Genomic DNA, 25,148 nt, shown 5'->3' on the forward strand with positions numbered 1-25,148 from the left:
AACGAAAAACCACCACCTTCCCTTCACCATGACTTAACTTATTAACCACTTGTTCCAATGTAAGTTCCCTTCCACCACTCATTTCACCCCACATCACCCTCCTGTGACTTGCATACTTCCTACAAGGAGTACATGCTCAACCGTCTCCATATCAGTGCACCCATCACCCTCCTGTGACTTGCATACTTCCTACAACTAAGGAGTACATGCTCAACCGTCTCCATATCAGTGCACCCATCACACAACCCAGTCGGATGTTTCCCTATCCTAAAAAGAGTACCATTTAAAAAGCAGTGGCCCGTTCGAATTCGACTGATAACAACCTCCTGGAAATTACAGTTCTCACAAGCAAGCCACAATAAAACAAAGATAACTTATTTTAAACAATGCAAACATGTTTTTAATCATTTGACATGAACTTTGATCTTTCTAATACACAAGAATTTTAATTTAAATAAATGAACTCTTTGATATTAATATTCTCAGACTTCACTTATCTTTTACTATTTATGCATCTTTTTAACCCGGGTTACAAATATAAAGCGCCTTGAGGTGACTTCTGTTGTGATTTGGTGCTGTGTAAATAAAATTGAATTGTATTAAAATTGAATTAATTATTTTTCCTTGGTTGTGTGAAATCCGAGAAAAACATCTCTATACAAGGTCTATTCGTTTATGTTGTGAGGTTGGGTGTTGATTCTGGAGTGCAAAATTACTGATGGAAGATGGACAAGAAAAGGTCAAACAAGAAACAAGATCACATTCATTAGCAGGGATAGTAAAAACTTCTGTTTACCTTTGCTATGACAGTAAACAGTAGACACTGATGTGGCTCATTGAATCTTTTGGACTGTGTTCAGCACAATATTAATTAAGCCATTAATTGAAAGAGGTGTATGCTTGCCCAGGACACCAACAAGGCCAGGACTGCCCCTGCTAGCAATCGCAGCCTGGGTCCTTCATGTGTCAAACTAATGATCAAATTTAGAAAAAATCAAATGATTCGATTAACATTTATGGTTTTATTTCTTATTACACCCTTTTCCAGTCCTTTTACATCTATGACAAAATGTGTACAGACTTTACGGAGGGCCGTACTTTAAATTTTTAACCTTTACTTTTTAAACACATGATGTCTGTGAATTACTTGCATAATATCAACATATCAAGGAGTCTGTTTTTCTTTACTCAAAGAAAAGACTCAAGAGTCAAAAAACTTCACAATATGTCAAATTAAAGCACAATTTCTCCAAATGTGCACTTCTTTTTCAGTCAGGGTGGATTTACAGCATCCACATCAGCTCAGGTAATAAAAATACAATCGTGACAAGAAGTGAACTTTAACATTGGAGCTTGCATTCAAGTCTTGCTTAGATGATGTGAAGCATCTCATGGATCTTCTTTCTTGTTTTATGCATCAGCCTTGTGTACTTTATTTGAACAAATGTAGGGAGAAGCAGCTCCTTTTTAGCTTCTGTGATGCATTTACTTCTCACACCCTAAACTAGATGTGATTTTTTCCAAGTGTGTGTGGAGCAAAATGACCTTACTCTGATGATGTAAATGTCATGACCAAGAATCATTCAGGATTAACAACACAAACTGTTCTAATAGCAGAAACACTGTCTGTCTGTCTTATACTTCTCAGAGGTTACTGTTAGTTTTACAAACACATTTTTTTCATGTCTGTTTACGTGGTTTTTATGGGTAAAGTGATTATCTAACTTTTCTTTGCTCTCCAGTATATATAGAGGAACTTACAGGCTTTATTAAAACTGTCACAGCAGATTATCTGATGCCGCCTCAGGGCTTATACTATATGCAGATTCCACTCTATGTGTCGTCTTCCGTGCGACACAAATGTCCAAATGATTTCCATTTCTGTACCTTATGAGAGCTGAACCAACCATAGACAAACAGGTCTGACAGGTTGTTCTATAAAGAATTAAATGCACATAACATACACTGCACAAGTTTTCGTTGTGGACATTTCTGTCATCAAACAAAATGTATTTGTTGAAACTCTTCCCTGAACAGTGCTGTGGTTTTTGCAATAATATCTGGAAAACTGAAATTCCAGAGAAGGTTTTATTGTTGATTTATATGTTTACAGCACTTCAGGAAAGCAGTAGTCATAGTAACACACCTGTCATTGTTCTCTGTGCAAGTTCATCTGTTTTAATTATACATTGTTTCTAAATGCTGTCTTCATTTTAATACACTTTGATCTTTGACTCCAAAATACAAAGTCCTACAGCTGAACTGATGTGACTGAAGAATGACGTAAATGGAAGAAAACACAATGCTGGAATTCTTTTTGTTTCAAACTCAGTGATGCAGAAAAATATGTGGACACCACCTTTGAATGCTAGTAAGGAGTTGGTTACAGAATTATTTAAGATATGAGGAACAGCAGGTGAGTGATGCTTTCGTTTTTCAAACCACACCTAGAGCAGAAATGTCACAGACAACATGATGAGAGTTTAACTGTATTTAAAAGAATATCTCTACGTCTCTATATCTAGATATCTCTATACACACACATATTAAAATAATAAATAAATAAAAAGAATTCCCTTCTCATCCCTGCAGTGGGTCTTGTCTACTCCCCACTGCTGTGTAATCAATTATTGTAAATGTAAATGTTATCAGGAAATGATCAGACAGGAGAGAGTTTTCAGGAAACACTGTTAAATGTGTAGTTTCTATGCCATATGTTAAAACAAGATCTAGAGTGTTAAGGTTCAATGCAGGGGATTCAAACGCAGGACTCCTGAATCAGCTGAAAATGGTCTGTATTTGTATGGCGCTTTACTTGATCCTAAGGACCCCAAAGCTCTTTACACTATACACAATCATCCACCCATTCACACACACATTCACACACTGGTGATGGCAAGCTACAGTGTAGCCACAGCCGCCCTGGGGCGCACTGACAGAGGTGAACACAAGGATTTATTTACAGAGTTCACCAAAGTGTATATACAGAGAGTGCGGGGTAGTGCTACATGTGAGGGACGGGCTCCAGGGAAATCCAAGGTGGGAATAACTCGCTCTCCAACTCACGACAGCAGTCCTCTTCTTTCACACTTGACACACAGATTCACACGCGAAGGGTAATCCAGGGGTCTGTAGATAAGGAGAGAGGAATGAGAACGATATTCACAGAAAGCACTTGACTTTCACTAACGTGTGGCAGACAACAATCCAGTGAAGACCAGCAGTCACCTCCTGGCTTAAATGCCGTTCACCTTGATGGGCATCAGATGTGTTCTTTTCCGTGGGCGTGGGCAGAGGGCGTGAACCCACAGTGACTTCCACCCCGGCGACAGAGAGGAGGAGAGAGAGAGAGCACGAGAGAGAAAAAAAGACAGAAACGGCCGATCAGCGTGACATAGAGTGTGATTAAAGTGGTGGGTGGGTTCTTTTACATTTTGAGAGAAACCAATTGAGTCTAATAACAGATTAAATGCCATGTTGAGGCTGTCATTTTTAGCATCTACATGGATGTTAAAATCACCCACAATAATTCTTTTATCTGAGCTCAGAACTAAATCAGATATAAAGTCTGAGAAATCAGACAGAAACTCTGTGTAAGGCCCAGGTGGACGATAGATGATAACAAGTAAGACTGGTTTCTGAGTTTCACAGCTGGGGTGGACGAGGCTAAGCATCAGGCTTTCAAATGAATTAAAAGTCTGTCTTGGTCTTTCATTAATTAATAGGCTGGTGTGAAAAATTGCTGCCACACCGCCCCCTCGGCCTGTGCTTCGAGATTTCTGGTAGTTAGAAGTAGAGATGGACCGATCCGATATTACGTATCGGTATCGGTCCGATACTGACCTAAATTACTGGATCGGATATCGGCGAGAAATAAAAAATGTAATCCGATCCATTAAATATCAAAAAAGCACCTCACAAAACTTGCGACATGGCGTAACTCGTCTCATAACCGTAGCACGTCGGAGCAGTATGCATCACGTGATAGAGCGGCTGTGTGTGTTTGTAGTCTCGCTACCAAACCAGCATTTCATCTCCGAGGAAGTGATCCCAGAGAGAAGTAAAGCAAGTGTGTAAGTTCCTCTCTGAATGTTTGTAAAGCATTCCCACGTTAAGCTTAACAACTGATATATGGAGCAAGTGCCTCTCTCTCTCTCTCCTGCCGCTACTTCATGAAACTGCTTAATGATCAGCTGATCGGCTTTTCTGTCGTGACTCCGTCTCTCTTGTTTGTTTTTGGCCCACTTTGCACCAGAAAGAGGAAACCAGCGGCTGAACAACAGCAGCACGTTTAAGCTTGATAAGCTGTTGTTAGGATTTATTTAATATTTCTTTCTACACCAGGATCTTTTTCTACGCAGCTGACGGCTGGTAACTGTGCAGGGGCGGATCTAGCAAAGTTTAGCCAGGGGGGCCGATAGGGCATTAACTGGGAAAAGGGGGCACAAAGACATACTTTTCTTTCTTATTCTCATTTAAAATGTCGAGCTTTTAATAAATAATTATCTGAATCTTACACCCAAAGTTTTAATCTGATGTAAAATGTATAGAAGTCCATTACTGTATATAGTAACTGTTAAGTCTAATATATACCCTAGTAAGCTATAGTACTTTTTCCTTTGGGAAAGTACCATCTGTGCAGTCTGCAATTTTGTTGAAGAAAGATGTTGAATCTATTTAATATTTCTTGAAAAAATAATTTATTTCTGTGCATTTTTTTTTTCACACTGCATCAAATTAAAGTTGATTACATCGATTAAGCATCACAAAGTGGAGGGTGGAGGGTGGTTCCCTATTTTTTATTTTTTTTTTGCTGGTAGTTTGCAACCCTATTAGTTAGGTTGCTTAATATTTCTGCTAAGTACTCTTTAAAATACCAGAATAGGAAGGATGGAGCAGGTTTAAGTTTATTAGATTGATCAGTGTTGCTGAACTATGAAATATTTTGGGCGCAATGTACTTTTTACACACAGGTATAACAGAATAGCTTTAGTGCTGTTGTTTATTTAAACTTGACTATGAACTTATACAAAATGCAGCAAGATATTAAAAAACAGTTTTATTGATTAAAAACACTATATCGGATTCATAGCAGTATCGGCAGATATCCAAATTCATGATATCGGTATCGGTCATAAAAAAGTGGTATCGTGCCATCTCTAGTTAGAATGACTCGGGGGTGTTGATTCATTTAAACTAACATAATCATCCTGCTGCAACCAGGTTTCTGTAAGGCAGAGTAAATCGATTTGTTGATCAATTATTAAGTCATGTACTAACAGAGACTTGGAGGAGAGAGACCTAATATTTAATAATCCACATTTCACTGTTTTACTCTTTGGTTCAGATGTGGATACTGTATTGTTCCTTCTTTGTAATTGTTTATGTTTAAGTTGTTTGTTGCTGGTTTTTAGTTTGTTTTTTGTCTTTTTGGAAGCTGACACAGTCTCAATGGAGATGGGTTTTTGGGGGGGTAGCAGGAGGAGAGAAGCTGCAGAGAGGCGTGTAAGACTAACTCTGCTTCCTGGTCCCAACTCTGGATAGTCATATTTTGGGGGGTTTAATAAATTTGTCCATATTTCTCGAAATGAGAGCTGCTCCATCCAAAGTGGGATGGATGCCGTCTCTCCTAACAAGAAGCAAGGCAAGTTTATTTATATAGCACAATTCAACAACAAGGTGCTTTACAGAGACATTAAAAACAAAAACAAATAGAAAGCATGATTTAAAATTTATTTTAAAAAAACAGTAGATAAAATCAGAACAATAGATAAAATCAGTAATTAAAATGTAAGTTTTAAAATTTAAGCTTAAAAGTGTGGATTTCGTGTTTTCCTCGAATGCAGCTGAGAACAGGTGAGTCTTCAAAACGGACTTAAATAAACTGAGTGTTTCAGCTGATCTGAGGCTTTCTGGGAGTTTGTTCCAGATATAAGGAGCATAAAAGCTGAATGCAGCTTCTCCGTGTCTGGTTCTGACTCTGGGAACTGATAAAAGACCGGATCCAGATGACCTGAGGGATCTGGAAGGTTCATACTGGGTCAGGAGGCCACTGATGTATTTTGGTCCTAAACCATTCAGAGATTTATAAACCAGCATCAGAACGTTAGAGTCCATCCTCTGATGGACAGGCAGCCAGTGTAAAGACCTCAGAGCTGGACTGATGTGGTCCACTTTTTTGGTCTTAGTGAGGACTCGAGCAGCAGAGTTCTGAATGAGCTGTAGTTGTCTGACTGATTTTTTGGGTAGACCTGTAAAGATGCTGTTACAGTAATCAGTTTTTCTTTGGCACCAAAGACTATTACTTCAGTTTTGTTTCTGTTTAGCTGGAGAAAATTGTGGCACAACCAGTCATTAATTTCCTCAATGCATTTACCAAGAGCCTGTACAGGGCCTCATCTCCGGGTGACATTGTGATATATATTTGTGTGTCATCTGCATAGCTGTGATCGTTTATTTTGTTGTTCTTTATAGTCTGTGCCAGTGGGAGCATGTAAATGTTAAACAGAAGAGGTCCCAAGATAGAACCTTGGGGAACTCCACATGTGATACTTGTCTGCTCAGATGTGAAGTTACCTATTGATAAAAAGTATTTCCTGTTTTCTACGTATGTTTCCTCCAGAAGGTTTGCCAATTATCTATGAAGCCCACATCGTTTCTGGGACACCACTCAGACAGCCAGCAATTTAAGGAGACCATGCGGCTAAACATGTCACTCCTGGTCTGATTGGGGAGGGGACCAGAGAAAACTACAGAGTCCGACATTGTTTTGGCAAAGTTACACAACAATTCAATATTGATTTTAGTGACCTCCGATTGGCGTAACCGGGTGTCATTACTGCTGATGTGAATTATGATTTACTGAATTTACGTTTACCCTTAGCCAGTAGTTTTAAATTTCCCTCAATGTCACCTGCTCTGGCCCCAGGAAGACAATTGACTATGGTTGCCGGTGTCTCTAGCTTCACATGTCTGAGAACAGAATCACCGGTTAGACACATGAACGGGTTGGTGGTGTACCTGGGGCTTCTGTTTAAGACTATGCTTCCTCCTCAACGTCACCCAGCTGCCCTCTTTCCCCAGCTGCTTGGGGTCTGCCGGGGAACAGCTAGCGGGGCCTACGCTATCTTCGGCTGCACCAGCTACAGGGGCCTGGCTAGCTACGGGTGAATGAAGGGTGCGAAGCCGAGTCTCCAATTCAGTAATCCTGGCCTCCAGAGCTGCAAATATGGTACAATTGTTACAGGTATCATTACTGCTAAAGGAGGCCGAGGAGTAACTAAACATCTGACACAATGAGCAAGAAAGTGCAGGAGGGACAGGTGAAGTAGCCATGGTGCTAACAAGTCGGCTACGAGCTAAGCTAAGCTAGTGAAACAGTAAAAACACAGTGAGTGAATACTTTGGCTATAAGTTCGGTAGTGAGTACACAGAAAGTGTGTTTTGGATTAAGCACGTGAAGATTATACTATGAAAAAAAGAATGTATTTAACAGTTTTCAATTAAATTGCTAAGCAGATAAGCTACTCAGAAACACCACTTGGAACAGGAACAGGAAGTGATACTGTACCGCAGAGACAGCGAACACAAACTGACAGCGCCTCACTTTTCCAAACTCGTAATATAGGGATGTTGTCATGATGGGCTGTGTGGCAGGCCACAAAGGTGGACCCAAGAGCAAGACTCAAAACCAGGAGGGTTAAACTTAAGGCGCAGCTTTTATTGCTGGAAAAACACTTCTCATAGATAAACTCACAAAAACAAAACTCAACACCGAACAGAGACGCTTGAAGACAGGCCCACTAGACCATGCCAAACAAACAGCATGCAGAGGACACAACACTACAAAGGCAAACACAGGGATTAAATACACCGTTGAGTAATCACGGAATGGAAAACAGGAGGGAGACACAGCTCGGAGAAATTAGGGCTAACGAGACGGCTAAGTAAAACTGAATACACTGACATAGGACTGGAACTATCAAAATAAAACAGGAAACAATTTACAAAGACAGATTTGACAGAAAATATAACCCATAATACAAAATCAAACCAGCACAAGTCAAGAATCAGAACATAAATCATAATCTAGAAAACCACCAAAATATATGAAACAGAAACAGAAAAAAGCAGACGTGTTGGGTAACATACTGAAGATTTGTCAGCTAGTATAAATTGTTACATTTTGGGAGTGAGAACGTGTTGAGTAATGACAGTAAAGTCTTTGAACCAAAACTAACAGCCCCCACTGATACACATGATACGTCATAACCCTGATTCCAAAGCAATAACCATGGAATCTGATTCTTCACCTACGCTCTAGTGTTCAGTCAGTCACCCTGCTGTTCAAAAATTATGTTCAGTATTTACAAATCACACTTGTGGTGTCTAATAGACTCCAATTTGTTCATCAAGATTGAGAGTCATCTTGAGAAAAGGTTAAGCTGAAGAGAAAAAGCAGGAGCAACAGTAACAGGCACGCACACTCACATTTTTGTTGTGACGATCTTTGTCTCACACTTTTATTTGTAACCGTCGTTCCTAACACAGCAGGCTGGAACAGGCCCTGCATTCTTTTGCTTTCTGACAGATTAGCTGTAGTCTGTGGAGTTATTAACTTTCATGCTCTCGGCTTCTCACACAACCACAATGCACGCTGCATTAAAGTGACAGAGGGCAAATGTATTCTTTTAAACTTTAAACAACGAACATCAGACCAACAACACATCAGGATGTCGTACAGAACATCGGTGCAACCAGACGACAAACATGAAGGCGCACCGATGCAGATGTTTTGTCATCTGTTCTGCATGGATCCAGCCTCTGAACGTCGACACAAATCTGTACAAATATACAAATATAAGGCATAAATTTGTGTCGAGTAGACTCACTCCACCCAAACACCAGCACACAGAGTATGGGTGGGTGGTTGTTCCCACCCAATCAAAAGTGAAGAAAAGAAGGCTCAGAGAAAACATGAGCAGTGTTTCTAATTTCTGATTGGGTGGGCAGCGTTAAGCCCGCCTTCATACCGTCGTCAGAGGTGAAACCAAACAAAGAAGCAGGCGCCATGTCTCACCTGTGAACTCAGAGGACGACAAACAGGTAAAGCACAAATTTATCTGCTGTTTTTTCTGAACAGTGAAACTCATCACTAAATGTTTTCTCATGCTTTGGATTCTCTGCAGGTCTGCTGCACCTTTGTTAGCTGTGTTTGTGCTGTGAGGTGCGTCGTGATTCTTTGTTAATGATAGTTTCACTTTGATCGTTACTGCCTTTAATATACTTTTGATTTTTCCTCATTTACATCTTTTCTTTATGGCTGCAGAGAGTGAACCTGTGTGATATGATGCAGAACTATAATTGCTAATATTTGTTTTGTGCTTTTATCAAATGACTGCACAGAATGAGCAGAAACATGAAACTTAGGTTATTTGTTATATAACCTATGATGACATCAGTGATTTCCTCTGAGCAGACAGAAAGATTGCATATAAACTGGAGGGTGAGACGGTTGAGTGAAGAGGAATATTTTAATATTTTATCTATATGAAACTTTTAATCTCTACTGAAACTGCCACAACTCCCCCCTCACACACACACACACACACACACACACACACACACACACACACACACACACACACACACACACACACCTTATTTGCAGCTGCTCACCTGTACCCAGCGGGCTGGAACAGGTCCTGGTATTCTCTTTGTTGCAGGTTGTACCGCCCACACTCAGATTGTGTTTCACTTACTGGAGTTTTTAGACTCTCGTGATCTCATCTAATCATCGTTCTCAGAAGCGTTTGCTAAATTAATCCTTGTAGTAAGATGTGAATGTGATTATGATCCAGGTGATGTGGTCTATAGTTGGTCGTTTCTGTCCGACTGTTTGGAATAATCTTAGTCCAATTATGCACTTGAATGCAGCACACATGAGTGGATCAAATGGATCCATCATAATATTCTTTAATTAAATCTCATTCAAGTAATATCTTCTTGTGCACAGTAGGCCTCCTGAAAGCATAAATGATCTCTGAGGTTGAGAACGTGAAATAAATCATCCATGTGTATAAAACACTTCTACATGTGTTCAGACTGAGGTCCCCTGATTCTTCAATCTGGTTGATCAGTCTTGGCCTTTAAAAAGACTTCAATTTCACTTACCGTATTTTCACGACCATAAGGCGCACTTAAAAGTCTTAGATTTTCTTCAAAAAGTACGGCGCGCCCTATAGCGCAGTGCGCCCTGTGTGTTGTAAGGAGGACGTAGTAGAGAACACCATGAGAACGTTAAAGGGTGAAGTGTGGGCTTTGATCGTATATACCGGGACAATTGCACATACCTGTATAAAAGAACAGGTATGTGCATTATGTGGAACATCGTTGTTTTAACAACCCTGAAAATGGCAAAGAGACACGCTTACGAAGCACAGTTTAAACTGAAGGCCATCAGCTACGCGGAGGAACATGGAAATCGAGCAGCGGCGAGAGAATTTAAGATTAACGAATCGATGGTTCGCAAATGGAGGAAGCTGGAAAACAAGCTCCGGCAGGTCAAGAAAACGCAGCTGAGTTTCCGCGGACATAAGGCGAGGTGGCTCGAGTTGGAGGAAAGACTCGAGCGGTGGATCATCGAGCAAAGAACGAGCGGGAGAAGCGTTTCGACGGTCACCATTCGGCTAAAAGCAGTTTCACTAGCTGAAGAGATGAACATTGAACATTTCCAAGTAGGTCCGTCTTGGTGCTTTCGTTTTATGAAACGGTGCCATTTTTCCATCCGGACCAGGACTACGATAGCGCAGCAACTTCCAGCGGATTATAAGGAAAAGCTGGCCATCTTCCGCTCCTACTGCAGCAAACACATCGGCGACAAAAACATCCAGCCCAGCCACATCACAAACATGGACGAGGTCCCGCTCACTTTTGACATCCCGGTGAGTCACACTGTGGAGAAGCAGGGGACCAGCACGGTAGCGATACGCACAACGGGGTATGAAAAGTCTTCTTTCACTGTTGTGCTTGGCTGCCATGCTAATGGACAGAAACTGCCGCCTATGGTGATTTTTAAGCGAAAGACTTTGCCTAAAGAGAAGTTTCCAGCAGAAATCATCATTAAGGCAAATGAAAAGGGCTGGATGGATGAGGAAATGATGAAAGAGTGGCTGAGGGAGGTGTATGTAAGGAGACCAGGTGGTTTTTTCCACGCAGTTTCACTAAGAGTGGAAGGCAGCGCCGGGCGAGTTACGCCACAATTTGCCAATGGATTGTAGATGCTTGGGCTAACATGTCTGCTGGCACTGTTGTTCGAGCTTTCGCAAAAGCCGGCATCATTTCCGAGGAGCCGCACGGCACGGAAAGTGACTCTGACAGTGAAGAAAGTGAACCTGGCATGTTTGATGGAGATTTAGCGCAGCTGTTCAATTCAGACACAGAGGATGAGGACTTCGATGGGTTTGATTGATGATAAAAATGTGAGTACCAAACTTTGTTTTGCTCCTGCTTTATTTTTAAATACGCACACTTGTATGCTTGTGTGTTGTTGATGATGACGATTACCGGCAATAGAAATGTGAGTAAGGTACCGAATTCAGGTTTGCTCCCGCTTTATTTTTAAATACGCATACGGTACTTGTATGCGCCCTATGGTCCAGTGCGCCTTATGTGTGTGTTAAATACAGTAAGGGCACACATAACTGAGACTGCGCCTTTTAGCACAGTGCGTCTTATGGTCGTGAAAATACGGTATTAATGGTGAAAGATATGATCCCTCTTTCAGCCGTTACTCATGATGTGGGCGACCGTGGCTCAAGAGTTGGCAGTTCGTCTTGTAATCGGAAGGTTGTCGGTTCAAGCCGGGGCTCGACCCGACGGTCTCGGTCGTTGTGTCCTTGGGCAAGACGCTTCACCCGTTGCCTACTGGTGGTGGTCATAGGGCCCGGTGGCGCCAGTGGCCCCAGGGCAGCTGTGGCTACAATGTAGCTGCCATCATCTGTGTGTGAATGACTGAATGTAGCATAAAGCACTTTGGGGTCCTCGGGGACTAAGTAAAGCGCTATACAAATACTATTTACCATGGCTAAATGTAACTTGTGTTGCACTCTTTTTTTCTGCCATTCCATTCGAACCATTCATGCTTACAGCCCTTTGTCCACCTACCATCACATGTCGTGTGATTCAAAGAACCTAAAATACTTTTTTTTTTTCCTTCCAGTTCATCCCCAGGTCTTTTCAGAAAATCAACATCATGGCAACCAAAACAGCTGGTGAGTCCACTCACATGTTATTGATCAGCAGTGAGGATTTTGCACTCACACCGTCCACAGAGAGTAGATTTAGAGAGTAACTGTAACATCTGTTCAGGTATTGGAAGTGAAAGCACGCAACAAACAGGTGCAGCAGCAGGGTGGAGCAGGATCCAACTGCCATGATCACACTGTGCTGCTGGTTTTAGGAGCAACGTTGGCTGATAAACATATCCAACATGCTCACAGTACATGTCGCCCTGTTCTGCCAACAACAACAATTTACAAGATAATCCAGTGTAACACTATCTGTACTTACCAAAGGTTTAATGCTTGGAAATCAGGATTGTTGACCTTCACTAAGCATCAGTATCAACAGTTTGACCACGATGCCTAGGCCCAAAAATCACACAGTTGGAATCAGGTTGCAAGAATTGAAATGTGTCCCAAATATCTGGATCCCATCAGAGGCTAGTTTCATAAAGGAGATTGGCAATAGAATAGAATAGAATAGAATAGAATAGAATAGAATAGAATAATCCTTTAATGGTCCCACAGGGCGGAATTTGGTTCTAACAGCAGCAAAAAAAAACCCCACACATACAAACAAAACAGGACACAGTACAGAAACACACAAACTATATTAAAAAATATATTAGCTCAGTAGGTAGAGTGGTCCATGATTCCATGATCGGAAGTTCGGGGATTCGATTCCCCTGAACAGCTACCCTGAGGTACCCCTGAGCAAGGTACAATCCCTACACACTGCTCCCCGGGCGCCCAATCGCTGCCCACTGCTTCACTGAGTGAATGGGTTAAATGCAGAGAGGAATTTCCCCACGGGGATCAATAAAGTACTCTTTCTTTCTTTCTTAAGCAGAATCAGCAGAATCAGCATACTTTATTAATCCCTAAGGAAATTATGTGGGTTACAGTTGCTCCAGTACAGTAACAGAAACAGACTAGACTATTTAAGAATACAATATGTTAAATATTGCTGCTGTTTTAATTCCCCGCGGATGTTGGGTCAAACATCGCACTGCTGCTCAGCACTGTCGCGTGTTTAACTCCTCCACTGCTGAGCAGTTTTCAACAGTTTAGTTAAAACTGAAACTTTAAAATCCCGGAGTGTTCATGCACACAGACTGAGAACCTGAGCTCATGGTTTTATTCCACTTGTCGGACTGCTTTGGACACTGTGGCTCCATTAAAAACCAGACTGCCTAAAACTAAATCTAAGTCCTGGCTGAACAGCACAACCCGAGCTGTCAGAAAACACTTATCTGACATTATTCTGTCAAACTGTCACAACCCGCTTGTTTTATTTAAAACCATTAACTCTGTTCTTGGTGCACCACATACTGAATGTATCGAGCCCTCGTCTGCAGCCTGTGAAATTTTTTTCCCCTTTTTATTGAGGTCTCCTCCACCAGGGCTCACATGTCTCCTTGTGCTCGTGACCTCTCAGTCACTTTAAAGAAGACTGTTGGTTGTTTTAAGCTTGCAGGGCAAATGATGCCGTCCCTCCTCGACTCTTAAAAGAGGTGTTACCTACAGTTGGGCCTTTGGTTCTTGAGCTGGTAAACCAGTTTGATGTCAGGTGTAGTCCCTAAAGATATTCAACATGCAGTAGTCAAACCCCTGATTAAAAACCCTGCTCTTGATCCTAAAGTTCTTGTAAATTACAGGCCTATCTCCAAATTACATTTTCTTTCCAAAATTCTTCAAAAGATGGTTCACAGCCAATTAATGACCTTCCTGGAAAAGCAAAATGTTTTAGAGGTTTTCCAATCTGGTTTTAAATCCTTTCATACAGTGGGGCAAAAAAGTATTTAGTCAGCCACCGATTGTGCAAGTTCCCCCACTTAAAATGATGACAGAGGTCAGTAATTTGCACCAGAGGTACACTTCAACTGTGAGAGACAGAATGTGAAAAAAAAATCCATGAATCCACATGGTAGGATTTGTAAAGAATTTATTGGTAAATCAGGGTGGAAAATAAGTATTTGGTCAATAACAAAAATACAACTCAATACTTTGTAACATAACCTTTGTTGGCAATAACAGAGGTCAAACGTTTACTATAGGTCTTTACCAGGTTTGCACACACAGTAGCTGGTATTTTGGCCCATTCCTCCATGCAGATCTTCTCGAGAGCAGTGATGTTTTGGGGCTGTCGCCGAGCAACACGGACTTTCAACTCCCGCCACAGATTTTCTATGGGGTTGAGGTCTGGAGACTGGCTAGGCCACTCCAGGACTTTCAAATGCTTCTTACGGAGCCACTCCTTTGTTGCCCGGGCGGTGTGTTTTGGATCATTGTCATGTTGGAAGACCCAGCCTCGTTTCATCTTCAAAGTTCTCACTGATGGAAGGAGGTTTTGGCTCAAAATCTCACGATACATGGCCCCATTCATTCTGTCCTTAACACGGATCAGTCGTCCTGTCCCCTTGGCAGAAAAACAGCCCCATAGCATGATGTTTCCACCCCCATGCTTCACAGTAGGTATGGTGTTCTTGGGATGCAACTCAGTATTCTTCTTCCTCCAAACACGACGAGTTGAGTTTATACCAAAAAGTTCTACTTTGGTTTCATCTGACCACATGACATTCTCCCAATCCTCTGCTGTATCATCCATGTGCTCTCTGGCAAACTTCAGACGGGCCTGGACATGCACTGGCTTCAGCAGCGGAACACGTCTGGCACTGCGGGATTTGATTCCCTGCCGTTGTAGTGTGTTACTGATGGTGACCTTTGTTACTTTGGTCCCAGCTCTCTGCAGGTCATTCACCAGGTCCCCCCGTGTGGTTCTGGGATCTTTGCTCACCGTTCTCATGATCATTTTGACCCCACGGGATCAGAATCAGAATCAGAATCAGAATCAGAATCAGAATACTTTATTGATCCCTGGGGGAAATTATTTTTTGTTACAGTGCTCCATTTTAAACCAACATTAAGACAAGACAGACAATACGCTAACTAAGAATAGTACAATATATACATATATATACATACATACATACATACATAAATAAGTCACTTATAAATAAATATTTGGAAAAGAAACATGTGTAGCTGTTGCAGTAAACAGTGTGTTAAGTGGATGCGTTGTACAGGGAGATGGCCACAGGCAGGAATGATTTCCTGTGTCGCTCAGTGGTGCTTTTCGGTAATCTCAGTCTCTCACTGAACGAGCTCCTGTGACTGACCAACATGTCATGGAGTGGGTGGGAGGTGTTATCCAACATTGTCTTTATCTTGGACAGCATCCGCCTCTCCGACACCACCTTGAGGGAGTCCAGCTCCATCCCCACAACATTGCTGGCCTTACGGATCAGTTTATTAAGTCTGTTGGCATCTGCGACCCTCAGCCTGCTCCCCCAGCATGCAACAGCATAGAGGATCGCACTGGCCACCACAGACTCATAGAAAATCCTCAGCATTTTCTGGCAGATGTTGAAGGACCTCAGTCGCCTCAAAAAATAGAGACGACTCTGGCCCTTCCTGTAAAGTGCTGTGGTGTTTTTAGCCCAGTCCAGTTTATTGTCAATGTGTACTCCAAGGTATTTATAGTCCTCCACAATGTCAACACTGACCCCCTGGATTGAAACAGGGGTCAAGTGTTTCCTGGTCTTCCTGAAGTCCACGATCAGTTCCTTGGTCTTTGCCACGTTGAGCTGCAGATGATTCTGCTCACACCACGTGACAAAGGAGTCGACCACAGCCCGGTACTCTGTCTCATCATCCCTGCTGATGCATCCAACCACCGCAGAGTCATCAGAAAACTTCTGAAGATGGAGGTCTCTGTGCAGTGGCTGAAGTCTGTGGTGTAGAGGGTGAAGAGGAAGGGGGAGAGGACAGTCCCCTGTGGTGCCCCTGTGTTGCTAATCACCTTGTCAGACACACACTGTGGGAGACGTACATATTGTGGTCTTCCTGTCAGGTAATCAACAATCCAGGACACCAGAGAAGCATCCACCTGCATCGCTGCTAACTTATCACCCAGGAGGGTCGGCCTGATGGTGTTGAAAGCACTGGAAAAGTCAAAAAACATGACCCTCACAGTGCTCGCCGGCTGGTCCAGATGGGTGTAGACACGATTGAGCAGGTAGATGATGGCGTCCTCTGTTCCGAGACGAGGCTGATAAGCGAACTGAAGGGGATCCAGATGTGGTCTTACTATGGGTCGCAGCTGGTCCAGGATGAGCCTTTCCAGGGTCTTCATGATGTGGGAGGTCAGTGCCACGGGCCTGTAATCCTGGGGGCCACTGGGACGAGGCGTCTTTGGTACAGGGACGAGGCATGATGTCTTCCACATCACCGGGACCCTCTGCAGACTCAGACTCAGCATAAACAGTTTATGAAAGACTCCACACAGCTGGGGGGCACAGGTCTTGAGGACGAGGGGACTCACTCCGTCTGGTCCAGCAGACTTGCCTGAGTGAAGTCTCCTCATTTGCATCTCAACCTGGTATTGAGTGAAGGTGATGGGTGGGGGAGGGGTGTCAGGAATCTCACAGGAGGCAACATGTGAAGAGAGAGGCTGGCACAGTGGTGTGGCTCTGGATTCCAGGCTGACTGCAGGTGAGGTTGTGGGGGTGGGAGCAGACACTGTGGTGTCGAATCTATTGAAAAACAGATTCATCTCGTCGGCTCTATTCTCACCTCTCTCAGCTCCCCTGCTGTTGGTTGGCCTGAATCCAGTGATGGTCTTCATGCCCCTCCACACCTCTCTCATGCTGTTCTGCTGGAGTTTCCACTCCAGCTTCCTCCTGTAATTGTCCTTAGCCTCTCTGATCTTGTCCTTTAGTAACACCTGGACCTTCCTCACCTCCTCTTTGTTGCCCCCTCTGAAAGCCCTCTTCTTGTTGTTGAGGAGGGCTTTGATGTCCTTAGTCACCCACGGCTTGTTATTTGGGTAACAATGAACAGTCTGAGCTGGAACAATGGAGTCAGTGCAGAAAGTTATGTAGTCTGTGATACACTCAGTAAGCCCATTGATGTCCTCGGCGTGAGGCTCACAGAGTGTTTCCCAGTCGGTCACCTCGAAACAGCCCTGTAGTTCCGCTATTGCCTCCTCTGACCACCTCCTAACAGTCCTGGTGGTCACAGGTTCCCTCCTCACAATTGGCACATAGTGGGGGGTGAGGTGAATCAGGTTATGATCTGACCTACCAAGTGGGGGGAGGGAGGAGGAGCTGTATGCATCCTTGACGTTAGCATACAGTAGGTCTAGAATTTTTTCTCCCCTGGTGGGACAGTCCACATATTGTCTGAATGTGGGTGTATTGTCCAGTGATACATGGTTGAAGTCACCCGAGATCACAATAAAGGCACTCGGGTGCTGAGTCTGTAGCCGAGCTATGGCAGAGTGGATAGTGTCACATGCAGCTGTGGGGTTAGCAGAGGGGGGAACATAAACAGCCACCAAGATGACGTGAGAGAATTCCCTGGGTAAATAATACGGCCTGAGTCCAACAGCACACAGTTCAGTGTCCGGGCAACAAATCCTTTCTTTGATTGTTATGTTGGCAGGGTTACACCACCGGTTGTAACTAAAACAGCAAGCCCACCTCCTTTACGCTTACCGCTAGCGATGCTGTCCCTGTCCGCCCGAACAGTGTGGAAGCCTTCCACGGAAGCATTCTCATCGGGAATGACCTGGTGCAGCCATGATTCGGTGAAACACATCAGGCTACACTCTCGGTATTCCCTCTGACTCCGTACCAGTGCTGAGAGCTCGTCGATTTTACTTGCCAACGATCGCACATTTCCCATCACGATAGAAGGCAGACACGGTTTAAACCTCCTCCTCGCTTCGAGCCTCCGCTGTCTCACCGTCACCTTTTTTCTTCTTTTCTGTCCTTGACCTCTGCATCCCCGATGTGTTTTCCTCCAAATTTCAGCTGGTACTTCTGCGGGCACTTCTGCGGGCCTGGCCAGCGAGCCGGCCGGCATCAGGGCGATCAGCTGATCTCTGGAGTAAACAGTCCGTGCGTGTAGGAGATGTGCCGCGGTCCCGTTCCATGATAAAAGTAACAGTTCCACGGCCACCAGAAGAACAAAAACTCTCTCAATCCACATGATTGAGTAAGAGATAGAAAACGGAGGAAAATACAAGTCAGAAAAAAAAAAGAATACGTAAGAAAAAAGAGCTAAACTAAGAGAAAAGCAGGAGCGACTGTAACAGGCTGCACGCTGGTTGGCGCATGCGCATGCGCATGAGATCTTGCGTGGAGCCCCAGATCGAGGGAGATTATCAGTGGTCTTGTATGTCTTCCATTTTCTGATGATTGCTCCCACAGTTGATTTTTTCACACCAAGCTGCTTGCCTATTGTAGATTCACTCTTCCCAGTCTGGTGCAGGTCTACAATACTTTTCCTGGTGTCCTTCGAAAGCTCTTTGGTCTTGGCCATGGCGGAGTTTGGAGTCTGACTGTTTGAGGCTGTGGACAGGTGTCTTTTATACAGATGATGAGTTCAAACAGGTGCCATTCATACAGGTAACGAGTGGGGGACAGAAAAGCTTCTTACAGAAGACGTTACAGGTCTGTGAGAGCCAGAGATTTTCCTTGTTTGAGGTGACCAAATACTTATTTTCCACCCTGATTTACGAATAAATTCTTTACAAATCCTACCATGGGAATTCATGGATTTTTTTTTTCACATTCTGTCTCTCACAGTTGAAGTGTACCTCTGGTGCAAATTACTGACCTGTGTCATCATTTTAAGTGGGGGAACTTGCACAATCGGTGGCTGACTAAATACTTTTTTGCCCCACTGTAGCTCTGAATCAGCACTTTTAAAGGTTTTGGGTGGGCATTAGGGGCACAGCACTGGAGTGGTTCAGGTCCTACTTGGAGGGGCGAACATGTGTCGTCCTCCGCTCCTCTCTTGTGTGGTGTCCCACAGGGCTCAGTTCTAGGCCCGCTCCTCTTATCTTTATACTGCTTCCTCTTGGTTCTATACTGAGAAAACACGGCATTGCATTTCAATCAATCAATCAATCAAGGCTTTATTCGCCACATGCAGGTTGCCCTGCAGTGAAATGGGACCCCCCCCACACCCCCCCCACACCCCCCCCCCCCCCCACACCCCCCCCACACTCTACACACACAACACAGACATTACACATAAATGTCCACAGCACAACATTATGGACGTGACAAGCCGCAGGGTTGGGTAGGGGGTGAGGAGTAGCCCGAAGCAAACACAGCAGCCATCCTTTTCCCTTTTATGCTGATGACTGTCAGACCTATGTCCCTCTAAAGGAAAAAGGCACATACTCCACACAGCCATTACTTCAGTGTCTTGATGACATTAAGGCTTGGATGTCTGTTAACTTTTTAAAATTCAATGATAAAAAGACAGAGGTGATGTGTTTTGGTAGCCCCACTGAGACCCCAATGTGTATTTAGATACCTTGGCCCAATATGTTAAACGAGCTGTCACAAACCTGGGGGTGAAAGTGGACTGTGATCTGAAGCTTGACAGATAGATTAACTCAGCTAACTAAAATAAAGCCAATTCTTTCACAGCAGCACTTTGAGACAGTGATCCACGCCTTTGTTAGCGCTAAGTTGGATTACTGTAATGCACTTTATATTGGGGTCAGCGCATCATATATTACCCATCTACAGAGGGTGCAAAATGCTGCAGCTCATCTTTTAACTGGCACTTGAACGTTTCAGCACATTTCCCCTATTTTAGCTTCACTTCACTGGCTGCCCATTCATTTTAGGATTCATTTTAAAATTATTTTATTTCCTTTTAAAGCTCTCCATGGCCTAGCACGATCTTATCTCTCTGGGCTGCTACAGCTTTACACACCTATCCACTCTGTCAGGTCAGCTGATCAGCTGCGCCTGAATGTACCCAGGACTGGACGTAAACTTAGAGGAGATCGTGCTTTTGCTGTAGCAGCTCCAGAACTGTGGACCGATCTGGAGCAGACTCCCCATACTCCATGTTCACAAAACACATCTAGACTGGTTTTGCAAACTCCCATGCACCTTGAAGTGTCCTCTAGAGGGTAAAGAGCTGGTCCAGTGCTCATAATTTGCGTTTAAGCTGATGATTCATTAACTAAATTCCAACTTTATCCCAACTCTATACTGTCTAGTGTAAAGACAGTATAGACAGTTTAGTATCAGTGTAGAGGATGGACATCAGTCAAGAAAATCTACTGAAGCTCATATTAAAGATTTTTGTGAGTTGTGATATTTTTCCCTCTTAGGGTTTCCCCACCCGCCAATATAACCCTTGACTGTACTCATTTCACTGTTACCATTTACAACAGGCAACAGAAAATAGTTATTGTTTTAAAGCTATCATTCAATGCAGGTGTCCGAGATAACAGATTCAAACTGAGTACATTCATTAGAATTTAGATTTATGCACTATCATTATTTCATTGTTATATTAGTTTAGCACAAGGTTCAGTTACCTTTGTATGAAAATTGTTCATAGAAATGTTCTTCAACAAGTTACTTTTTACTTTCTTACACTGAGTACATTTCAGAGCCTGTACTTTTGGACTTTTACTTGAGTAAAGAAGTTGCTTCATTTCTTCTACTTAAGTAAAGAAAGTTTGCACCTTTGCCACCTCTGTCCAACAATATCAGGCCAGTGCCTTTAAAACCTGCCCAGAAGCCTATCCTCCTTAATAGAGGGCTGACATGGCTGTTCAAACTTAGCCCGGCCCGTCATCAAGAAACCATATTTGAAAGTGAAACTGCCAGCGCTATCACTAAGCAACCTGTTTTAAGACAAAGTTGTAAGTGATTATTTCTCAAGTGATATGATTAACAATTACAAACTATGTAATGGAATGTGACGTAAATATGTGTTTCATAATTTTTGATGTAAAATAACTTTTTTCTAATTACAGCACGTGAACTCAGGATAATGCTGTTTGGAAAAAGTAATGACAAGAAATCAGCCCTGGAAAAGCTCCTCGTTGGGAAAAAAGAGTCTAAAGGTTTTGGAGGAAAGCAATCTGGTGCTGCCTCTGGAGAGAGGAACAGGAAACCTCCCACAGTTGTAAAAACACCCAACATCTTCAGTCTGCCTGTGAATGAGCTGTTTAAAGTGATGAAGAGCTGTGTGAGTCTCTGTCCTCCTGGACCAAACGTTCTGCTGCTGTTAGTCAAACCTTCTGATTTCACTGAGGAGAACAGACAGACTCTGAATTTGGTCCTGAGCTTGTTTGGTCAAGATGCTTTTAATCACTCCATTGTCATCCGAACGCATAACGAGGAAGGGAATAACTCAGTGGATAAACTCATTGAAGAATCCAAACAAAGGCAGCAGTTCATTAACTTTGACAGGAAAGACTCCTTCTCAGATTCCTCAGAGTTGATGGAAGAAATGAATGAGATAGTGAGTAAAAACTGGGGAAAATATCTCATATTAAAAGAAGAAGCTAAACCCAATCTGAAGTCCAGTCTGAACCTGGTTCTGTTTGGGAGTGGATCATCAGGGAAGACGTCAGCAGCCAAGGCCATTTTAGGTCAGACTGAGCTTCATTCAGCCTCCAACTCATCAGAGTGTGTTAAACATCAGGGAGAGGTGTGTGGACGTTGGGTTTCCCTGGTGGAGCTGCCTGCCTTGTATGGAAAACCTCAGGAGGCAGTGATGGAGGAATCACTCAGGTGTATCTCCCTCTGTGATCCTGAGGGTGTCCATGCCTTCATTCTGGTCCTACCTGCAGCTGCCATCACTAATGAAGACAAGGGAGAGTTAGAGACCATCCAGGATGCATTCGGCTCTCGAGTCAATGACTTCACCATGATTCTGTTCACTGTGGACTCAGATCCGACAGATCCAACTGTTTTAAGCTTTCTAAAGGAAGACAAGAACATCCAGGAGCTCTGTGAGAGCTGTGGAGGAAGATCAGTTGTTCTCAACATCAAGAAAAAACAGCAGATCCCAGAGATGTTTGAGATTGTGGACAAAATTAGTCAGCCTACAGGACAACTGTGCTGTTATACAACTGCAACATTTTTACACGCACAAATGGAGAAAGTCTTAAAACTTGTCACTGGTAAGTAATTTAGATTTTCTATTTCCAATGACCCACTGAGTCCTGATCTAACTCTAAGTTAAATGCAACTGTTTTCATGTTTTAGGTGGTGAAGTTGGAGAACAGGACTCAGACTGTCTCAGGATTGTGCTGATTGGGAAGACCGGCTGTGGAAAGAGCTCTACAGGAAACACCATTTTAGGAAGAGATGAGTTTAAAGCTGAATCAAGTCAAATATCAGTCACCCAATGTTGTAGGAAAGTACACGGTGAGGTGGACGGTCGTCCCGTTCTTGTGGTCGACACTCCTGGTCTGTTTGACACAAGTTTGTCCAATGAGGAGGTTCTAGAAGAGCTGGTGAAATGTGTCAGTCTCCTGGCTCCAGGACCACATGTCTTCCTGTTGGTGATTCATATCGGCAGATTCACAGCAGAAGAGAAGGAGACACTGAAACTCATCAAGCAATTCTTTGGGAAGAATTCTGAAAAGTTCACCATCGTTCTTTTAACCAGAGGTGATGAACTGGAGCGTAGCAGATTGTCCTCAGAGGACTACATCAAAAACAACTGTGATCCTTCCTTTAAGAAGCTGATCTCTGACTGTGGAGGAAGATACCATGTGTTCAATAACAATGACAAACAAAATAAAAAACAAGTCAGTGATCTGATAGCAAAGATTGACACCACGATGAAGAACAATGGAAGGCGCTGCTTTACCAACAAGATGCTGCAAGAGGCTGAAACTGCGATAAGGAAGGAGATGCAGAAGATTTTAAAGGAGAAGGAAGAAGAGATGCAGAAAGAAAAGGAAGAAATTGAAAGAAGATATAAAAAAGAAATGGAGGCCATGGAGAAAAGAATTGATGAAGAAAGAGAAAAGGAGAGAATACAGAGAGAAAAAGAACTCGAAAAAATGAGAAATAAAATTAGAGAAGAAGAAGAGAAGAGAAAGCAGGAACAGGAAATCAGGGAAAAGGAGAAAAGGGAAAAGGAAGCTGAAGAAGAAAGACGTCGACAAGAATTTGAAAAAGAACTTGAAAAGCTGGACAAACAAATTCAGTCAGAAAAAGAGGCAAAAGAAACTGTGGACAGAAAACTGGAAGAAGCCAGAGAAGAGATGAGAAGAAAACAAGAGGAGTGGGAGAAAGAACAGAAGGAATGGTGGGACAAACAACGACAAGACGAAGACAAAAGACGAGAGGAAGAGAAAGAAAAAATGGAAAAACTACAGGACGATTATAACGAAAAGCTGAAATGTGAAAAAATCAATAAAGAAGAGGATCAAAGAAGAAGAGAAGAGGAAATAAAAGGATTGGAGGAAATTCATAAGAAAACTCTGGATGATCTAAAGAAGAAACATGAAGAGGAAGCCAGAAAGAAAGCTGAAGAGTTCAACCAAGCCCAGAAGAAACACATGGATGAATTAGCAAAACAGAGGGAAGAACATAAGAAGGAAATGTACGACTTAGTGAGACGTGTGACCAAAAAGACTGAAAACTTGAACAAGATCAAGAATTTAATGCATAAACATGAAAGACAAATGAAGAATCAAACTAATGAGGAGGACATAGAAGACCTCCAGGAAAAACAAAAAGATCAACTAAATGAGTTGATGAAAAACATTTTGGGAGAAGAGCTCAGCAGCTCATCAGCCTGCAGCATTTTATGAAATGAAACGTCAGATGTTCTTCTCTTTCTGTCATTTAGATAAGAGAATCTTTAAAGTAGCACAGAAACTGATTAGTGATCATCAGTCTCAGCAGTGTCATCATTAAACTACAGGTCATTACACCAACATTAAATATGCTTCTGACTGGTAAAACTAATTCATCTCATGTATAGTAATTAGCTGTTGTTACATGTTACATGCACTTCTGTGTTCCTGAGTTCTAACATTGATTTACTTTTAACCGTCCACTCAGGCTGCTCTGTGGTTTTTAGTCGACTTGATTTGACCTCTGCCTTCGATACGGTTGATCACCACATTTTATTATCGAGGCTAGAACATGCTGTTGGTCTCAAAGGCATAGTCCTATCTTAGTTTAAATCAGATCTCTCAGAGAGGACTTTCTCCGTTGCTATGGGACAATACTTTTCCTCTTCTGCCCATATCTACTGTGGTGTGCCCCAGGGGCCTGTTCTTGGTCCTACTTTGTTCTTCCTGTATATGCTGCCTTTGGACTCTACTTTCGAAAAATATTAACATCTCTTTCCACTTCAATGAACTCACCCGAAACTCTGGCTGATTGGGACCCACACCCAGTTTCACACCTTGGCTCAGGCGATTAGAGGATCATCAGGGGTCCTTTTGTCCCTCTGTGGGGGGATACTCCCACTGGGTTTAAATCTGGGACTCTCCACCATTTGACCTTAGAACTGAAGAAGCTTCTCGGATGAGAGGTGAAACGTCTTCAAGTAACTTAAAGAAGTCCAGACGCTTTTCTTTGCAAGCTCCTTTGACTGTTCACTTTACAAACACGTCAGATCAGATACAAGGAGCTGAATTCACGACACAAAGAGAAAAAAAGTGGCTCGTTTATTTCACTGAAATGTCATGTGACCAACTCAAAACGGTTCTCTGTCATTTGTTTGGCCCCCACGTGATGGTGTGTGTGCCCGATGACACCAGGGCCTGCTTCTAATGAGACGACCTGTGGTGTCCTCCCAGGTCTGGACAAGGCATCACTGAGTTCCTGGACAGTCTGAGGTCCAACCTGATGGTGTCAGGTGGACAAAAACATAATGAGGTGCTCTGTTGGATTTAGGTCAGGCGAGCTTTGGGGCCAGTCAGTGATATTCATTTATCCTCCAGGAAGTGCCTGCAAACTCTGTCCACATGAGGCCGGGCAGCGCACCAACGTAGAGTCTGCAGTT

The 25,148-nt window shown here is 43.0% G+C and overlaps 1 protein-coding gene across 3 annotated transcripts; it reads left to right on the plus strand.

Moving 5' to 3' along the window:
* Positions 1 to 9,014: 9,014 nt before the first annotated feature.
* Positions 9,015 to 24,543, plus strand: LOC113034230 (GTPase IMAP family member 8-like). Of its 3 annotated transcripts, XM_026188628.1 has the most exons (5): positions 9,015 to 9,105; positions 9,189 to 9,226; positions 12,221 to 12,272; positions 21,142 to 22,296; positions 22,382 to 24,543. In XM_026188628.1, the coding sequence occupies exons 3-5, from the start codon at positions 12,254 to 12,256 to the stop codon at positions 23,941 to 23,943; spliced, it is 2,736 nt and encodes a 911-aa protein (XP_026044413.1). In that variant the 5' UTR covers positions 9,015 to 9,105; positions 9,189 to 9,226; positions 12,221 to 12,253; the 3' UTR covers positions 23,944 to 24,543. The 3 variants fall into 3 exon arrangements, with proteins under 3 accessions (XP_026044413.1, XP_026044414.1, XP_026044415.1); XM_026188629.1 differs by having other exon boundaries at positions 9,015 to 9,226; XM_026188630.1 differs by lacking the exon at positions 9,189 to 9,226.
* The last annotated feature ends 605 nt before the right edge of the window (positions 24,544 to 25,148 follow it).

Source organism: Astatotilapia calliptera, chromosome 12 (assembly GCF_900246225.1).
Source record: "Astatotilapia calliptera chromosome 12, fAstCal1.2, whole genome shotgun sequence".
Taxonomy (NCBI): Eukaryota; Metazoa; Chordata; class Actinopteri; order Cichliformes; family Cichlidae; genus Astatotilapia; species Astatotilapia calliptera.

Bases quoted from the DNA above. Each gene is read 5' to 3' on its own strand.
- LOC113034230 (XM_026188629.1), top strand. The intron at 22,297-22,381 runs GTAAGTAATTTA...TTCATGTTTTAG, and splicing joins AGTCTTAAAACTTGTCACTG to GTGGTGAAGTTGGAGAACAG.